This window comes from Serinus canaria, chromosome 3 (genome assembly GCF_022539315.1).
Source record: "Serinus canaria isolate serCan28SL12 chromosome 3, serCan2020, whole genome shotgun sequence".
Classification (NCBI taxonomy): Eukaryota; Metazoa; Chordata; class Aves; order Passeriformes; family Fringillidae; genus Serinus; species Serinus canaria.
In genome coordinates, this window is record NC_066316.1 from 40533289 (window position 1) to 40552345 (window position 19057).

General features: G+C 38.1%; 1 protein-coding gene across 5 annotated transcripts in view; it reads left to right on the forward strand.

The window, feature by feature from the left end:
• SMOC2 (SPARC related modular calcium binding 2) overlaps nt 1-18074 on the forward strand; it is a 140199-nt gene extending 122125 nt beyond the window's left edge. For 2 of the 5 annotated variants that reach the window (XM_030236231.2, XM_030236233.2), the window contains exons 10-13: nt 10013-10115; nt 11005-11279; nt 13749-13792; nt 16498-18074. In XM_030236231.2, coding sequence (XP_030092091.1) covers nt 10013-10115; nt 11005-11279; nt 13749-13792; nt 16498-16521 — 446 coding nt within the window. In that variant the 3' untranslated portion in view covers nt 16522-18074. The remainder of the gene's footprint in view (nt 1-10012; nt 10116-11004; nt 11280-13748; nt 13793-16497) is intronic. The other 3 variants (XR_003945720.2, XR_007777283.1, XM_030236232.2) reach the window with 3 other exon arrangements.
• Nucleotides 18075-19057: the final 983 nt, after the last annotated feature.

The following is a 19057-nucleotide window of genomic DNA, read 5'->3' on the forward strand; positions in this document are numbered from 1 at the left end:
AAAACCCTTCTGTCCCTGCAAATGCAGCTAAAGATGCAGAGATTCAGCCATGTTATCCACATGGCTTTGGCAGAAGCAGAGAAAACAAAACCACCAGAAGCCAGTTCATGTGAACGCCAGAGCTATCTCAGTGAATCACAGTTTTGTTTGGAGAAGAATGGGGGAGGAAGATTAATATTCTGTCAGTGCTGTTGGAGGTGTCTGTGTCAGTGCACAGGCTGCAAATTTGCTTGGAACTTCAAGCAGCTTTTTTCTCCACTGGTTTCCATGTCTCTCTTCTCTCCCTTTTTCTACCTGGTTCTTTGCAATTTCAATGCTTTTCTCCTCCTTTCACTGCCCTTACCATATATTCATGTCCTCTCCACAAAAATTGCTCTGGCTTAAGCTCTAGTCTTTGCAGTGGCACACATAATTGAAACTTGTAAAATCCTCTGCAAGTGTACTTATATCAGTTGCTAGAAATGGATGGGTTATAACTGTTTGCCTTTTTCTTGTAATCCACACATACATTTTGAATTTCTTGATCTAATCCTGGGCATTTTTAAAGGTTTAAGTATTTGGTTGGGGTTTTTTTCTCTGCTCGTTACATTCTCTTTTTTGCCTCCTGGTTTTAACCAGCAGTAGAACACCAAGTGACTTTTGACAATCTAGCATGTGAACCCTTTTATAGTCATCTGCATAGGGCTTGTTTACCTTAGTCATGTGAAGTTCATAGACTGAAAGTCTGTATGGAATTCACAGTATTTGTTATCTGTAGGTATGGAGGATGGGCTTCTAGCTTTGAATAAGAGTTTTTTACATTCATTCACTTGTAATGGAAAATGACCACTGCATACTAAATCAGTATTAGAGTATGTGTATTTATACCAGAGACTTATTCCCAGTAGAGTTAGAATGGAAATGTGGGGTGTGTGAATTACATTATTTCAGTTCCTTCACCAACAGGCAAGCACTGTTGTAAAATGCAAGGCTGAAAGCCAGGTTAGTATTCACACCCAAGAAGGACTTGGTTTTGCTGGGTCTGAGCATTTGGGATGCTGCTGTTGTACACTCAGATTGAATTTTCCCCTATCTCCTTCAATACCCAGGGCACAAACTTATAAAGCAATGCCTTGTTTCCATCTCTCTCCATTCACTCTTCAGCACAGAGTACGACAGCTGAGAACCTTGCTGGTGTGTTTCTATTGCTGTGTTATCAATAAATGAGATTCCATGGCCTGCTCCAGAAACTGTACTCACACACTGCTGTAACTGTCTACACCGGCTCAGTCTTGCAGCATGCCATGCCATGACAGCCTGTGTGAAAATTGGGGTCATGTTTGCTTGTAGACCATGCCTGATGTCTGGAGGGGACGATGAGATATTTCTCCCTCTCTCTTCGTTTCCTGTAGAGTCCCACAGTCAGGAAGCCTGGCTGGTTTTCACATTTCAATAACCTGTCTCCTCAGCCCTTTCGGATATTACCTGTTAGTACCAAGAGTCAGCTGTTTCTGGGGATCCTGGTTGGCATTGCACTTCATGACAGTTGCTGAAGCTGACAGGGTGGGCTTCTGCACAAACACAAGGAAATCCAGTCCTTGGGACGGCTGCAGGATATCCTTAGTTGAGTACCTGACTGAATGCTGGACATGCACAGGGGAAGCAGACTGCGCTGTACCCAGTGAAACTCACCTGCAGTGTAGTGGTTCAGTGAGGAAAGTGTCCTCATAATCCTTAATGGAGTGTTGTCATGGAATTGGATCTTCCTGCTGTAAAGTGACCCAAGGCATTTTGTAATCAAACCACACACTGTAAACTGTTTTACATGAAGTCAGCTGCATTGCATCCTTCCTGGCAGACACTTTAGAACCATAATTACATTAATCTCCGTCCTTAATTTGCTCCATTGTGCTTCTGTCATTGCAGGATCTCTGCTACCAAGTAGGATGCGTTCATTTCCTCAGGGCTTACTGTAAATTGCAAATTAAGGGTGGCATGGTTAACTCTCAATTGCCTGCTTTTTGTGGGATTAAATCCAGTTCATCATTACTTGAGCATTTAGTTTGTTATTGTTTAATGAGGTACACACTACTACATTTGACTTGGAGGATCTGTTCCAAACAGAGGTCTATTTGCAAAGAAAGTTGGTTTGAGAACCTGCTGTAGCTACAGAGACCTCTGTCAACCCTAGAGAAGTGAGCTGGGTAATGTTGAATACCATCATCTTTAATTTAAATAAATAGTGTCTAATTATTAAAGCCTGGACCTAGTCAGTCTGTCACAATATGCACACTTCCTTCAGCAGGACCTAGGGACATTTCATTCTTGTGTAGTTTTATACCTTGTAAGAGTTCCACATTGAGGATTTGTATGTTGTATTTATGTTTTTTGTATTAGTCATCCTACAGTTTTTTGTCTCGAAAAGGATGAGCCAGTGAGATTTGAAATGATATTTGCAGAGGAAATCTATCATGTTTAATGGAAAGTGTCCAGAAAGGTAACAAGACTGCAGATCCCGAATTAAAAACTGCATAAAGAGAAGGGAGATTTTTGTTCTGCCAGGTTTCCAAGGACTGTTTCATTCCATAGTGTTCAAGTAATGCTTTAGTGGTACTTGCTGACTCTTGTTTCACTTCAGTTACTTCCAGGATTTCCATTTTATAAACCTTTTTTAATCACTGCTGTAAAAATCCATTCTGATTCAATCAATTGAGTATATACTTAATGTTCCAAAGAATAGCCATGCCTGCCTGCCATTAATTCTAGCCTACCTCTGTACTGAATATCCAATTTCTAAATCTGTCACTTGCCAGTTATGGAAGGAAGGGGGAAAAAAATAATCAGGTAAAACTGGTGAAAATTTGTCTCTTAATGCGAGTTCAGTACTCACAGGTATAAGCAAAATAAAGCAAGGGTAAAGACTGATATTTTACATGACTGCTTGCAGTATTGCTGGATCTTCTTCCTCCTTTGTGCTCCTCCCTTCCCCATCTTTCTTTTCCATCTCATCCTCTATCATCTAACAATATGAATTGGGCCCTGGTAGTACTGACTTAGTTTTGCTTTTGGTGGTTCTGCCACTGCTTTTATTTCCAGATTCAAGAGACATCAAATCACTGCTTCTGTGAGATACTCAGTTTGTGTGCCACAGGTTGGCATTGTTCTGTACCATCTCTATTTGTTCTTTAAAAAAAAAAAAACAAACAAAACAACCCAACCCCCAAAACAAGGAATGTATGGTGTTTCAAAGGTCTATTTGAAAAGATCCATCATGTACAAAAAGGTATCTTTATGGAGCACTAATCTTCCATCTCCATCCATTCTGTGTTCTGTATACACATGAGAATCACACACAGGTGTGAAGGTACCACTCTGTGCATGGGGACTCCTAGAGAATTGCTCTGAAAGGAATGTGTGCTGCTGGCCCAAGAGCTCTGGATTTCCTTCTTCTGGTTTAATGAACACTGGTTCTTGGGGTCTGAATAAAGACCTTTTTTGTGGCCTTAGATGATAGTGGGTGCTTTGCGGATTTTCAGCTTGTGCTTCCAGTGGTAAAAGTCTCAGTAAGAGAAGCCAGAAAAGTTAAAATCAACATCAGTTGGTAGAAAAGGCTGTTTTTCATGAAAGTTTCCAAGGAGCAAGCTGCTTAGATTAATTAAGTAATGTAAAAAACATCCCCACTAAGTCAAGTCCCCATAGTTCAATTTTTCCATCAAGAGACCAGAATTATGCGCCTTATTTCTGAGGTCACTTCCATAATTACAACAACATACATTCTTTGTAATAGCTTTTCCTTTTTAATGGATATTTAAATGGAGGTAATTAAATATGTTTTCTTTTATACCCTTCTCCTGAGAGGAAACATAACAACATGATGAAAATACAAGTAAATGGGAAGTAATAAATATCTACTAAAAAGAACTGCAGTTTTACTCTTTAAGCAGTATTGGTTGCTAATTGTTAAGACTCTCAGAATGATAATGAGGAGATTCAAATGCCTGTCATACTGTATAAAACTGGAGTCCGAATTATTTCAGTTCAATAAGCTATTCTTAAAAGTGTTACTGCAGTCAGAGGTACTAGCTGTTTATCTCAAGTCCAGGTAGTCATGAAAAATGGTACATAAAGCAGAAGTATAATGTTTTGAAAATCAGATCTAGTTGCTTTTCTCTTCTACACATTTTTGGGTACCTTTCTAATTTTTAAACACTTCTCTCTGCGTCCTAATCAGTGGGATGATTGAGTTCTGTCACTGTGCCAACTCTTCTGTTAAATGCATTGTGTTTCTTCCTCTGGAGCTCGACCCACACGACTGCATTGCAGGTCATGCTCAACCTGAGGGGATGAGCCTCTAAAGGCTGCAAGTTGGCACTGGCACAGAGACTGTCAACCTAAATTCTGAGAATGCCAGATCCTTCTCAGCCTGCTGAGATGTCTTTGGCCCCCAAAAGTGAAGTAGATATTGTAGGCATGGACTGCCAAACAGAAATATCAGTTTTCTTGTATCCAGTCAAGCAGTAAAGAGGCACAACTTATGATCTGAATTTTTAGACCTTTTTCCTATTTGCAGTCAAACCTAGAAAGGTAAAGGTCTACAAGAGAATGTTTAAGAATGGCAAATAAGATCCAAAGACTTTCTCAAGTTTAGCACTGATTTTTGGCTGGATGGCCTCTGAAAGGATTACTGTGTTTCAAGTGATTCATCACTCCGTGTTGTCACAGGGACATCTCAGAGCTGTTAGCAGCAAGAAATTCACTTCTCAAAAGCCTTTAATGGAGGGAAAGCCAAACTAAAAAGTGGTAATCAGAAGTTAGCCAATTCATATTGCCTGTCTTATGCTTTGATGATATGAAATGATTTCCTTTTTCTTGTTTAGTAATAATAGTACAGGAACTGAAATAAACGTAATGGACTGTTTTTCCTATCAACAAATGCCCTAGACTTTGTCACTCAGTTGTCTGCAAAAGCTGCTTATAGGATTTTATGTTTCTGCTATGAATATTATCCCTTCCTTCTTCCACATTTACCCAGAGAATAGGAGAGTAGTTAGAGCCTAAATCTATTTGCAAAACAGACATATATAGAATTAATCACAACCTGTTTAACACCACCGGGGAATATAAGTTATCTGTCTGGGCTTCCTCAGTTAATAGGGAAGAAATTAAACGTTTTTAAGGGAGATTCTCTTCTATTCTAAGGAAAAAAAACCCTCAGGTAGTTGGGATGAATGCCTTCTGAATGGGTTCCTTTATACTGAACTTAAATAACTATTGTGGATGAGACATCTCATTTCAGCAGGCTCAAGTTCAACAAATCCCTCTCAAAGAACTTTGGTATGATATGAATGTCTGAGGTTGAAGGGTAGGGCTTTGGGAGACATCCTTTGTTAACTTTTCGGTGTGTGTGTGTCTGTGTATCCCTTGAAATTAGAAGAGAAAGATAAATTTAAAATAGTAACAACAAATTAAATACAGGTTAAGAACTGAAATCTGCTTCCTGCACATGTTGAGAAATAATACTTCTTTCCTGTAAGACATGGAGATCTGGGGCTACAAAGCAAAGGATCAGTAGCCCCCTACAGCTAATATCCATTGTATTTTATTTACTTATTTTTGAAATTTGGGTGAGGACATATGAAAGAAAATTTGTCTCTGAGCTTAACTTAATTCTTTTAAATTGTATGAATATTTAGGAGAAAAAAGAAAGTTAATAAAAAATTGTAATACCTGAGGGATGTTAACAAGGAGAGGTAATGTCCTCAAGCCTTCAAGGATACAAAATAAGAAGTAGATAGTTTTTGTCTGTGAGAAGTTACCAGAAGCTGCAGGGAGGGAAAGACTGAAATGAAGCATAGAGTCATGGAATCAGAGAATTCTTAAGACTGGAAAAGACCTCTTAGATCATCAAGTCCTTCTGTTCAATAAAATTATAAAGGCAGTGACTTTGTCAGTGAGACATGATTTGAGACCATGATTTTTAGTAATCAGTAGAGTAACAAATTTCACTTCCCAGGCTCATATTTTTGAAGGATTTTTTTTTTTTTTTGGAAAGGGAGTCAGGAAGAGCTCAGGAAGTCCTCCAAAAAGTGAGGAGGCCCCTCAGCATGTCTAGACAAACACAAACTCGTGGTTCACATGGATCAACAGAAATAAACTCATGACTATACATATGTGTGTGAATAGAATAAATGTCCAAGAAAAAAGGTTTTGTTGAACTGTCTATTGTGCCAGGATAACCAGTAGCACTGAAAATTTTTGTTAAATTCTTTTGTTCTGCATAACACTGCTTTTCAGTGAAATCAAAGGTACAAATGAAGCATAAATAGTTGTGGTCATTCTGATTTTTGGCAGATCAAAAACTTACTTGTAATCTTTAGAGGAATTTCAGTAATCATTGTATTTGAGTGCACCACTAAGCTTTATGTTCATATTAGCAAACACGGAATAAAAAAGAAAGTTTATATTTGCTAATCTAAAGTTGTCATGCCTTTAATATCTTGAGTGACTGACTCAAGGCAGTTTCCTCTCTTGCAGGAAGATTAATGTGCAATCCCTTTTAAGGTGGAAAATTTCATCTGTTGTATTCCTATTTTTACAAAAATGAACAAAATGCTCTTCTAGCCATGACTTCAGATATGCTGTAAAAGATAATCTTCCAAGACTGACAGTGGTAGATTATTATCAGCCAAGCGGGGAGCTCCAAGGCACTAGGGTGGGTGCATATTTTAGAATGTTTATGGAAAACCTCCCCACAGATTTAACTTCAAAAATCCATTCTCAGTGTTAAAAGTAGTTATATGTATAGAGAGATGTGTATATATGAGAGATAGAATGCATAATGATGATTCTCCAATTTCCCTTATATTATAGCTGAAATGAGGTGTTTGTGTATTCCTGTCATTTGTTGTATGTATCTGTTGGTCTCAGATTTACTCTGGGTAACACTATCCCTAAAGCAAACACTTCAGTCTACATTCTGAACCTGTATGTTAGCTCCATGTGGTTTCAGCTTCCACCCTTTAACAACAAATTACTATGTGTGTAAGCTGTCAAATCCACACAGGACAGGCAGCTGCAGAAGAAGAAACTGAAGCCTATAAACCATAGCAAGAAGCATAAGGCTCCCATAAGAGACTAGTCTTTTGCTTTCTGTATTTAGCCCAATAAGAGTGAATTATTCATTGCAATCAAGCTAAAGCTCCTCCAGTCTTGCCATCCACAAATTTGCTGAAAATTCAAGCTCAGCATGAAGCCTCCAGAGAATTATCCTGAGTGAGTAACACCTGCAATGAACAGAGATTTCACTGTGGGGTAAATTACTGTGTGATTGCCCACACGTCAGCAAAACTTATAATTGGGAGAACCTGAATATTTTCTCTGTATTTGACTGATGAGGTTTTGTGGGGTGTCATTTTACGTTAAGTAGTGGAGTTGCAATTTAGAATGTTTCACAGCAACTTACTGTGTTTAACAGCAATTTCTGTATTCTATGAGATTTCTATTGCTGTCAGCTGTTATTGCAACTTTATGAAATACACATTTAGAAACCTTTCTTAGTCTTAGGGAGAAATTGTCAGAGACAGGCTTTAAACTGTGCAATTTTCTTCCTGCGATTTCTTGTGAATTTAGAAGTTGATACTTTCCCCTGCTTAGCTGTATCTCACAAATGGCAAGCTAAGTGAGGATTTTGATCTCTGTATCTGTAGCATATGTACACTCAGCAGCTCCCTGGATAGCAGTGGAAACTACCTAAAGCAGATTTTTGTTTCTTCCAGATGTTTCAGAAATACACTCATAAATGGTGGAGCTCCTAAATCAAATTGGATATTGACATTATTAACTATCCAAAAAAAGGACAGAGAAAGGAAAAAGTCAAATTCCTTTGCTCCATGTTGCACTGCATTGTTACATGCTGAGGTCTTTTTTTCTGCATTTTCCATAAGTTCTATATCAATTCAAAACTTAAGCTTGGAGCAGAATTTAGGCTTCTGGCTGATGTTGGTAATAACAACTCCAACACGAAATGAATAAAGCTCATAACAATCAAGACAGGCCTTCGTGGATAGCCTCAGACAGACTCTTCAGCTGTCCTTTGAAGGGAACCAGCTCTGGCCCACAGTGCTGTCCTTGCTAGCAAGGGGTAGCACTGAGCTCAGTGGGTTGCTCAGGGCCTTGCTGCTGATTCATTCAGGTTGGCGTGCTGGCACAAGGGGATGTGCCTGCTGCACGGGGACTGCCTCTGGACAGATGTGCTTTCGTGGCTCACAAAGTTAAGTGACCTCGTTGAAATGACAATGCACCATTTGCTTTCATGGCTGGAATGCCTGAACTTAATTTGGCAGCACACTCTTTGCATTAGGGATTATGCACTGAATGGAACCTGTTGGAACGGTTTTCCATCCTTCCCTTATTAATATCTTGCCACCCTTCTAGCTTTCATTCTTTTCAAGGAAAATTGAAGTGCTTGCTTCACTGAACTCAAACTTATAGCTGCTGGATTGCTTGGTTTTGGTTTTTGGTTTTTTTTTTTTCTTCATTTCTTTTTCCTCTTTTTTCCAGTTGTGACAGAAAAAACCCACAACTAGGGAGAAAGGGACATATGCAACAGAGTGACAACTGCTTTCATATGTGTACTTTTAGTGCAGTGAAACTTGCCTCAGTGAATGCCTTTTATATACCTTTTACAGTTACTGAAATAAAATATCCTTGGTGCCAAAGGCAAGGAACTCATAACTACATGAATGTGTTAGACAAAAATATCTAGTGGGTACTCCTGCTGTACATAATAGCTGAGCTATTCTGACTGCAGCACAACTAAGGGCTAATATAACACAGGTTTACTTCCTTGGATCAGCATGGGATGTATTAAAAAATAATTTGGTGGGTAAGATGAAGCTTTTCAGGCTCAGGTAGCCCCACTGCCCACTCCAGAGGTTGCTGAGAAATTTAGTAAAACACCAAATCCCTACTGACTGACTAATCTTACTTTTCCACAACACTTCAAAGTATTTCCCTTTTTCACTTTAAACCAGAACTACAGTAAGTGGCTTCCAGCACAGAATTGTCTGTGAAAGTCCTGCCGTGGGCTCTAGCTTCAAGCTTGTAATCTCCATGTCACTGATCATGGATCATCCTTTACTTTAACTCAGCTATTTGGAGGGTTAGAGGAAGACCTGGTGTTTGGCTCAGGGCTCTAGGGAAGAGAAGAGGAAGCAGGTGTATTGTATAAACAAACCTCCATGTGTCAACATCCATGTGCTTGTCAGAGGAATTTATCTGCTCCAGCTGTGCTGCTTGGAGAGGGGCTCTTTCAGTATATATTTTTCTGACAGACTATGTATCTGAAACATGCTGTCTGTTTCTCTCAGAGAAGAACTTGGTAGCATGGGGAATGTGATTATGAGGATGAACTAGCATCACCATAAGCTCTCACAGTATGAACCAAAGTACCAACTAACAGCAGCTTATTGGGCTAGGTGCCATGTAGTGCTAGTTAACCCCTGTCCAAGTGGAAAGGGAAGGACACAAGGAGTTGAAAGAGGAAAGAGTTACAGAGAGGAAAATCAATGTACTGAAAATATGTGTGTCAAGAAAGCTAGAGGAAAACAAGAGGAGTGAAAGTGGGAATCTGAAATAGGTACTGTGCTGTCAACTTCTAGTCCATTTTTCTGTCTTGTGTCATGAATGAACTTTTATGGCTTCAAAGCTGCTGTTTTCAAACTCTGACTCCCATGTTAAAGACATCCGAAAGAAGGAAAAATGGTGGTCAAAAGTTAAATAAAAGGACTCAAGATATGCAAAACAAATTCACACTTGCTTAAGTTCAAAGGGTTGGGTTTTTTATTCATGCTCTGTTTCAGATATGAACCTGAATTTAAATGCTTCTCTTTGAATTATGGTATGAACATGTCCACAATTTATGGAAATTTGTGTACAGGGAGTAATATCTGTCTCAAAATCTAAACTTTTGTTGGAATTTAAGTGTTATAAAAACAGGTAACATGAAAAGAAAAAAAAAATTCTGATTTTCCAGGTTGTCCTGGGGCCAAGAAGAATGAGTTCCTAACGAGTGTTTTGGATGCATTGTCCACAGATATGGTGCACGCGGTCTCTGATCCATCACTGTCTTCCAGCCGGTGGGTTTCAGATCTTTTTGTGTGTCTTTAAAAGGATTCCCACAGTGGTGAACAGATTGCTGAGGGCTTTGAGGAGCCTGCATAAAGGGTGAATTTCCAAGAACCTATCTAGGAGAGTTTACTTCAAGGTTACCACTGTTCACTAAACAGAGATATACTTGAATGATGAATTCTCAGCAGCGCAGCTCAGGGTTTATCTGTAGCTGCTGGTGCAACTGTGTGTCAGTCTTTGTTCTCCTCTCAAGGCTTTATTTCCTAAATGTGTTCTACCTTCCTGATTCATATTCTTCCTAGTTGCTTGCAAAACAAACCAATGCTATCAACAGTCACAGGTAGCGTTAAAAACGTGTGAGTGCTGTCAAACTTAGGGCGTCTGCAGGTCAGGTACTTATCTGAGGAGACAGCATTTATTTTTATAGCTTATCCTGTAATTCAATACATTTAGGTGTTGTAGCTTTAAGAGAATCCATCATGGGTTGTAATTGGAGCTTTGGTATTTGGCAGTGCTGATTGCTGATCAAATTCAGTTGGTTACTTTACACATTTAATGCATCTGCTGAGTATGAAGCAATCTTTTTCTCTTTTATTTCTCTCTCCACTTTTCTCTCATTTAGGAAATTTAAGGAGAAAGCACTGCTTGCTGGGCATGATGCTGACCTCAACACGGTTTCAGAGTGTACACTAAAAGCAAATTCTAGCCCTTAGTGTAAAATTTAGGATATTGTTGGCCAAAGTGAAAAAAAGAGAGATTCACTATAATTCAGTGTCCAAAACTAGGGAGTTTTACATAACAGTGACGGCCATCTGACGGTGATATAACTATTCTGAAATAAAGGTATTAAATATCAGAATTAAGACTAAATTATCTCTTTTTTTTTTTCTTTTCCAGTGTTTCTGAACCTGATCCAAATCATACTCTCGAAGAGAGAGTCGTCCATTGGTATTTCAAACAGCTGGATAAAAATTCCAGTGGTGATATCGGCAAGAAGGAAATCAAGCCATTTAAGAGATTCCTAAGAAAGAAATCAAAGCCCAAAAAATGTGTGAAGAAGTTTGTGGAATACTGTGATGTGAACAACGATAAGTCCTTGTCAGTTCAAGAATTAATGGGCTGCTTGGGAGTAACAAAAGAAGAAGGTAAAGCAGAAACAAAGAAACGCCATAGTAAGAACCTTTTCTCTCTGTCTTTTTCACTAAATTCTTCAAAGCTTATGACGCCTGATATTTGTAGGTGCCAGGCTTTTACAAAATGAAAGAATACACCTGTCTGCAGCTAATGCAGCTGTTGCTTAGGGCAGATGGCAAGAAAGTTGTTTCTGGATCACTTTGCTCCAACAGAATCAAAAACTTCCTGTTGATTCTAACCATTAAGTGGATTACAGTAGGAAACCTAAGAAGATCCAATAACAATCATCAAAAAGCCAGTTTAGTGTTATTATAGAACTGTGTTCTGAGTGAGTGGAAGTATCACACCTGTACTTTTTGGATTCCTGGAAGCAAGCACATGGTTGAGCTTTCTAATGAATTCTCATTTCTCAAATGTGGTTTAGAGATGCAAAGAGGAATGTGGTTATCTGCCAAACAGGTGGAATAGAGCTAATACACAGACACCTCACCTTGCTGCCAAGCTAGTAGGAAGGGGAACAACTAACCACAGAGTATAATAATACCTGCAGAGTTCAATCACACAATTCCTAAAAATGGGGAAAAAATTAAAAAAAAAAAAAAAAAAGAAAAATTCTAATCAGCAGCAGTAGATCCCCATGCTTTGAGAAGTTGTGGAAGAATGAATACAGGTAAATTGTTTTGTCTGGTACCTTAAAATGAGGGAAGGACAGTGGAACAAAGGTCACATTGGTTGTATTCAAGTCTAGAAGAGGAATACTGCAGAAAGACAGAAGGAGTCTACATTTTACTAGTGAAGTAAATTGTCTATGGCTCACAGTAATAGATCTCTCAGAACAAGTATTGATCAGATCCAGAATTTTTTTCCTGGGGCTTTTTTTGTGGGCCTCATAATGATAAGTTTCAATTTTCACTTAGACGATGATTAAAAAATGAATATGAAGGTGGATGAATTTTGGTATCTTTATGTTTATCTTAATCTATGTGACTTTTGGTCAGATAGATTTTTTATCTATGAATGTGGAAAGTGAAGCAATTCTGTCCTGCTGCAGCAGGCATTCTTTCTTAGGACTTGTTGTGGATGACATTTGGGTCCAAAATCAATACACAGGCAGTAAAGGAAAGCCATAGCAAGACTGAAAACAAACCCCAGGTTTTTTGTCATCATATTCCAGTAGAAAACCTCCAAAATATTAGGATAAATTGTCTGTTTTGGAAATGAAAATTGTAAGAGGCATGAAATCATGTGAAGATCACACAGAGATTTGGCTGAGGTAAAAATTGTGACCACCACAACCGAAGTTCTGTAACAAAACTGCAAAAAAAATCCTTTCAATAATGATAACATTCAACTTTGGAAGGAAAAAAAATCCCAGAAGTTTGGCATTGGAAAACTAATGGTATCCAGTTGGAAAAAAGTTCTTCACCAAATCATTGGGTTGCTTTACTAGAAGTACATAGTTTTAAGGACAAGACAATAAAAATTATTTTTGTTGGAATACCATTATTCTATTTTGTTTCTCTTACTTGATAATTAAAATTTCCTTTCTGATACTTCTTACACTTGCACAAATGAAATCAATTACCACTTCACTGCAGTTAGAGTTACATCTCTAGGAAAATATGAGACTTGTCACCTGAGGTGTCAGAGCTGAGCTAAGAAGTGGCTCTGTATCATTTTGTGTGAGTCCCAAGTTTCTTGTGTGAGAATAATTTGAAGCAACATAGAAGCCAAATAGTTGTAAAGCATGTTTTCTGAAGGGAGTATTAGCTGCTGTAGAATTTTTCAAGGTCCAGTTTTTTTTCCCTAAATTCCAGTACAGCTTGCCTGACTCACAGACTAACATGGAAAACCAAGACAGCAAGTTCCTCCCTAGTCTCACAAGTTAGCTTGGGAAGATTATTGGACTAGAAAATTCATTTAGCTTTTTTGAGGGTTTATTTTCCCCTAATTCGGGCACTGTCTTTGAAACTAAGAAATTTTAAAAAACAGTGATAATCATGTCCTTTTACACATGCAATGTAAACAATATTTTTGGTTTGTAGAAATGTTTCTGTGATATCTTTATCTTTTATCTATTTTTTTATCTTTTATCTTTTGCTCTGTAGAACTGTTTCTGATATCTTTAATCAAAGTGAATGCTTTCCATAAGTCTGCTTGTCCGTGTTTCTTTACTGCCAGGGATAATAGACTATATTTACTACTAAATATTTAGTAAGTTTGAAATGCTCAGCCTTGACTATATGCAATCTTGTAAGCAAATTTGACATGTTAACTGGCAAGAGATGTTGTTGTTCAACTTTCATATAACTCCTTGAAATAAGCAATACCTGTATTGAGGAAAGAAAAAAGTAGGTGTTTCAATGAAAGGTCTGAAATATTTTATCTCATTTATTGAAAGCTGTGCACTTACCCTGCTCTAAAAAATAGCTTTTCAGAATGAGGGCTTCAGTTCTTGAGGATACCTTCCAAACCATATTTATAATGTTTTATTTTCCTTCCTTTAGCGGTCCCTAGAACCAACACTGAGAGCACTTCATCCAGCAGGCAGGTGAGTACTGGGCAAAACAAGATCTCCATTTCTGCCTCTCCTAGCTGAATTTCTTGGGGTTTTAGCAGTCATCATTGCAGCTTCAAACTGCATTAATCTGCTATTTTGTAGAGTTGCCAGAAAAATGCAGAGCAGCACCCCAATTAATGAATTTTAAGTTCTATGTTTGGAAAGCTAAATCAGTCAATTACAGGTGCAGAGTAAATGTGCATAAATTGCAAAGTGCATTAGGCTTGCATGTGGATGTTCCTAGGAAAGTGTTAGTTGACATATAGGACATTTATGATAATTTGATGAGTGTAATTGAGCCCTCTTGAGTCTTCTGCATTCCTGAATGACAGCATTCCCATGCACTTTTAAATGTGCACTGCTTCATCTTCATTTAACTTTTACTTTAGCTAAATTCTGTCAATTTTCCTTTGTGTCACACTATAAACACAAACTGACATTTATTGAAATGAACAAAGCCATGCATTTTGCATGCCCTGTGAAAATCTATACATTTCAGAAACCCCACTGCATTATTATATGATGGCTTAAAACAGCTTTTAAAATCTTAGTGCAATGAAAAGAGCTGTCACTTTCAGATGCCTTTGCTGGCTGAGCAAAGTATGCTGAAGAACTAGCTTTTGCATCAGTCTAATCTGTGTTTAAACTAAAATTGCAGAATGATTGGAAAAAATAAAATGCCAAGTGCCCTGACAACATAAGCCATAAATTTTTTTTGGATCAGTTTTCTGCAAAGACTTGATCTTGTTTTTCGAAATAGCACCACCACAGAGGTTTGGCTACTCAAGCTGTTCAGAGCTGCAAAACACACAAAAGCAGAGTTTTTTAACCCATTAAAGAAAGGTGCACTTAGAGAAGGAAGGACTTCAGAGAAAGGCCAGGAAATAGGTTAAAAAAGTGGGGTTTAATTTGTATGTGTCTATTTTAATAACCATTTATCCTAAAGATTTTTTTTCTGGGCAATATTGTTATGTGTTCCTAGTACTTTTGCATGGTCTTGAAGGAGAACTGGTGAGTCCAGTAGTTTGAGTGGTCAAGCAAAAGAGTCATCCTCACACTATTCTTAAACCTCATTGTATTAGTTAGAGGACTTAAATTAATGACTACAAAAGCATCAGTAAATGATGAAATGGTTTAAAATTTATTCATTTATTCATATTATAAGAACAGCTCAGGTAATGCTGCACCTATGAAATTAGGAATTTGGCTAAAAATACCCCAAAATCCAAGGTGTGGTAAATGTGTTCCCATCTGTCATAAAGCTAGATTAATTTGTTAGAAACTGAACCCTGGTGAACCTACCCACAAGCCAAGAGAAATCTTCCTCTTAAAGCTGCTCATTGATTTGTTCCCTTTTTTTAATCTCTGCTTTGTTTGATGTTAGGTTTGCACTTCCTAGGGCAAGCTCAGCATTGGTTGTGGTTTTTACCAGAGACCTCCTACATACCTTTGATGGAATATAAAATACTCTCACAGCTACAATAATGTGATAAGTTTGTTTGTTTAAACAAGTGTTTGTGGTCTTAATTTTTCAGGTTTTCCCCACAAATCACTTACACCTTAAACAAGACAGCCTGAAAACAATTATCCTTTCAGAACTCCCAGAGCATTCAGAGGGGTTATTTTAATTATATAATGGCAATTACTGGCACACGTGCATTGCACTTGAAGCATGACAAGCCCTCTCCCCTTTCTTGTAATCGGATACTGACTTGTGGAATTGGAAATAAAAGTGTCCTTAGAACATCTATGTTTTTCAATTTTGTCAGATAATTTTGCTGACTCAGCATCAATTATTTTAAGAGCAGTTGCTGACAAATGATAGCCTTGCATTAAGGCTGGCTAAGAAAACCATCTGTTGGCAGTTTCATACTTGAACAATACATGGCTGCAAATGCACAAGGTGGTTTTCATCACAGAATTTCTCACTTGAAAGGAAGCTACTGAAAAGCATAGAAGCTGCTCAAAGGAAACCACCCATCTGAGGAGGCCTGGTCAGATTTGCAACACTCAGGAGACACACACTCAAAAAGCTTGCTTTCTACTAATTTATTATTTAGCAGCAGTTTAGTTAAATACATGCTATGTGTGCTTCAGCTCATGTTTTTCATGTTTGTTGAGAAAACAGCTTAATGAAAGAAAGCAGACAGAGAAACACACACTAATGTGCTTACTGTGGTGCAGCTGTGGTTGCTCTCAAAAGGTCAAATAGGGGATGGGTCTGACTGGACTCAGGTAGTGGCCAGGTACATTTCCCTTGCTCAGCTCCACCCTGTCCAGCAAACACACCCATACATGCCCACAAGCCGTCAGTGCTGCTTTTTGCAGCCTAGCAAAAAGTTTGTAAGGAAACCACAGATTGTTTGTGAGACTTCAGCCAGCAGCTCGTTCCTTACACATCACATGCCCTAGGAGGCACACTGAACCTGGGACTTGCCCAGGCAATTACTAAAACTGTGTTTGACAGGTGTGGATTCAAGGGGCCATAGGTAAGTAGTCAAGATATTGCTCATACCCTTGCTTGTAGATCCCATGAAGGACTACAGGGCAGGAATTTCTTTTATTCCCTGTATATATTTATGCAGAACTCTCTTCTGATAGTGAATATGGGTACTATTGAAAAAGAGAGATAGAATTTTATGCTGGACTAATTGAAAACATCATTAATAATGCAGATTTTCCCAACTTCCTTTCAGCAAGTTTCGAAGAAGCAAGGATGAACACCTTACTAATCCAAGGCAGATCTCTTTGACATGTGGGAGATTTCCTCACCAAAAGGCAATAAAAACAACTGTAGTATTTGCACTTTGTACTTAAAAATGTAAATTCACTTTGTAGAAATGAGATATTTAAACAGACTTTTTTTTAATCTGTGAAAAAGTAATGGCTAGTTTTGAAAAATTATCACATACAATGTATGTGTATTCTTTTGTTGTCTGAAATATTGTTGGAGATGTAAAAGTTTGCATTTAAACCATTTTTTAAAAGCTAACTTTTTAGCAAACAGTAGCACAGAAACCTGATTCTATGTATTTTTGGTTTCAATAGTATGCCTTATTTTTCTTAATACTGTCATGTAAGTAGAGTTATGCTGAAAAATCTACTGTATTCTCAACTTTGTCCAAGCAGTGTTGAATGTTTCAGGTTTGCAGGACTGAGAGAATTGTGTAAATTGCTGTTTACTTGGTTTTGCAGTTTTTTACTGAACAGATATTTCATTGGTGGCAATATTTGATTTCATTTTGTTTTTATTGTAATTACTAGGCTTTCCAAAGATCATACAATGAGAATACAACCACTAATGGATTCAAAAAACAGTTATTCTACTTGGGATGCTTATAGAACATTGTATCCTTTTTATCAATTTTTGAAGTGCCTTTATTAACAAGTTTTGTTAGGATTTTTCTCCTGTTTGCTTTTGCTTGCATTGCTAATACAGCAAACCAAAAAGGAGTAAGGTAGAGAGTAGTGTCACTCCAGTCTGGTTCAGCCTGGGCCCTAAAAGCATGTTTCCATGGTCAGTGCAAAGCAGGGTTTGTATGGGTCAGAACTGTAAATCTTGCTATTTTGACAGGGAAGGATAAACTTTTTTCCTCTACACCTGGTTACCCCTATCAACCCTTTGGCTTTGCCTGGGGGCCCACTAGAGGAGGGGCTGTTCACATTGCCCCTGCCTGAAGCTTTTGTTTTGCTGACTAAAGAAACTTCTCGAAAGTTTTCGTACTTTCTCCATCATTTTTCCCCCAATGTTTTTTTTTTATATGTGTGTCTGAGGGGAATAAGAACTTCTGGATGTGAATCTAAAGCAGGGGACCCAAATGAAAAAAGTTCTGCTCTTGAACAACTGTGAGTTACAAGCAGCTGTGTTGATCGATGCAGTGGTAGGACTACTGGCATCTAGGAGCTGACATGAGAAGGCAGGAATGTAGCAGCAAGCAGTGATTTCATTATGATTTGTTTGAATAATGTGGAGGATCTGACATGTGACCAGCTATTTGTAATAGCACCCTGCTTGAGTTTGTACCTGGAAAAGCTTTTTGTGAATCAAAATGTGTCGTTTCAATTCCAGTGAATTCTGAAGTAATGGAAACACTGTATGCAATGGAATTGTGTCCCAGAAATTGTGTACTCTAAGCTCTGGCAACAGGAGAAACCAAAGCAACTGTGTGTTAACTTGTATTTTTGTTTTAAAAAGTATTTGTTATTCTTTTATAATGTTAAACTTTGAAATTAATCTTCTTTATAGATTAAAGATTAGTATGTTATCAAACTATGCTGGTGACTTTTCTTTTGCAACACAGAGAGACTTGTTTGGAAGTCTCACACAGTGATGACTTCACCACTGCTTTTGAGTTTACAAGAAACCTCATGACCTGGCATTGTGTCTGTCTACTTCCCTTGCCTTTATTGAATTCTCTTTTAAGATCATTCATGTCTTAGTCATACCATTGCTTCCTCAAATTCTCCATATAGCTTCAGCCTGACCTCTTGCTTCTTCTCAGCAAAGTGCAATGTGGCATAGATAGAGATGACACCTTTTCCCCTCCATGTGAGTGTGAGCTTCAGGGCGGCTTTCAGCCTGGCTGGAAGCAATGAGGAGAGGGATACAAACCCTCAGAGTTCCCAATGCCTGGTTAGGAGGTCACAGCATGGTTAAAAGCAGCATTTTGGAAGAAGCATTTAATTCCATCATTTTGGGCTTTAGAGAAATATAAATGTAGGCTGCCAAATATTTTGCTGTGTCCATGGTTTGAAAATGCCCTACGTTTAAACAGAGAGGTTGTGTGGGGAGGCAGATTTGGATAGCAGCATGATTATATGGCAGGTAGCCTTAAACAGTGGTGGAAGTGCAGGTAAGTGCTAAAGGCATTTTTAAGTAGCCAAAGACTTCTACAACATAGAGTCATTTAATAACTCTACAACAAATGAAACATGAGGTGTTTCCTCTTTGTATACATTTCTGTGTCATCACTTTTGTGATTTATGTCAATTAACATCCATTACACCACTTGAATATAAGTAGTACTGACTTCTTATACTGCCAGGTAGAGTCCAGATCCCTAATGGAATCATACTTGCAAGTTTGCTAAATTCACCTTGGCTTCCTGCATTTCCCATATGTCCACAGGAATATTTAAACTGAGATAAATGTTCTATTTGTAACTAGAAACAGTCTGGATACTGAAAAGGAATCCATGTGGATAGGCCCTTAGGCTCACACTACAGTGTTTATTTACACAGTAATTAATTAGTTCT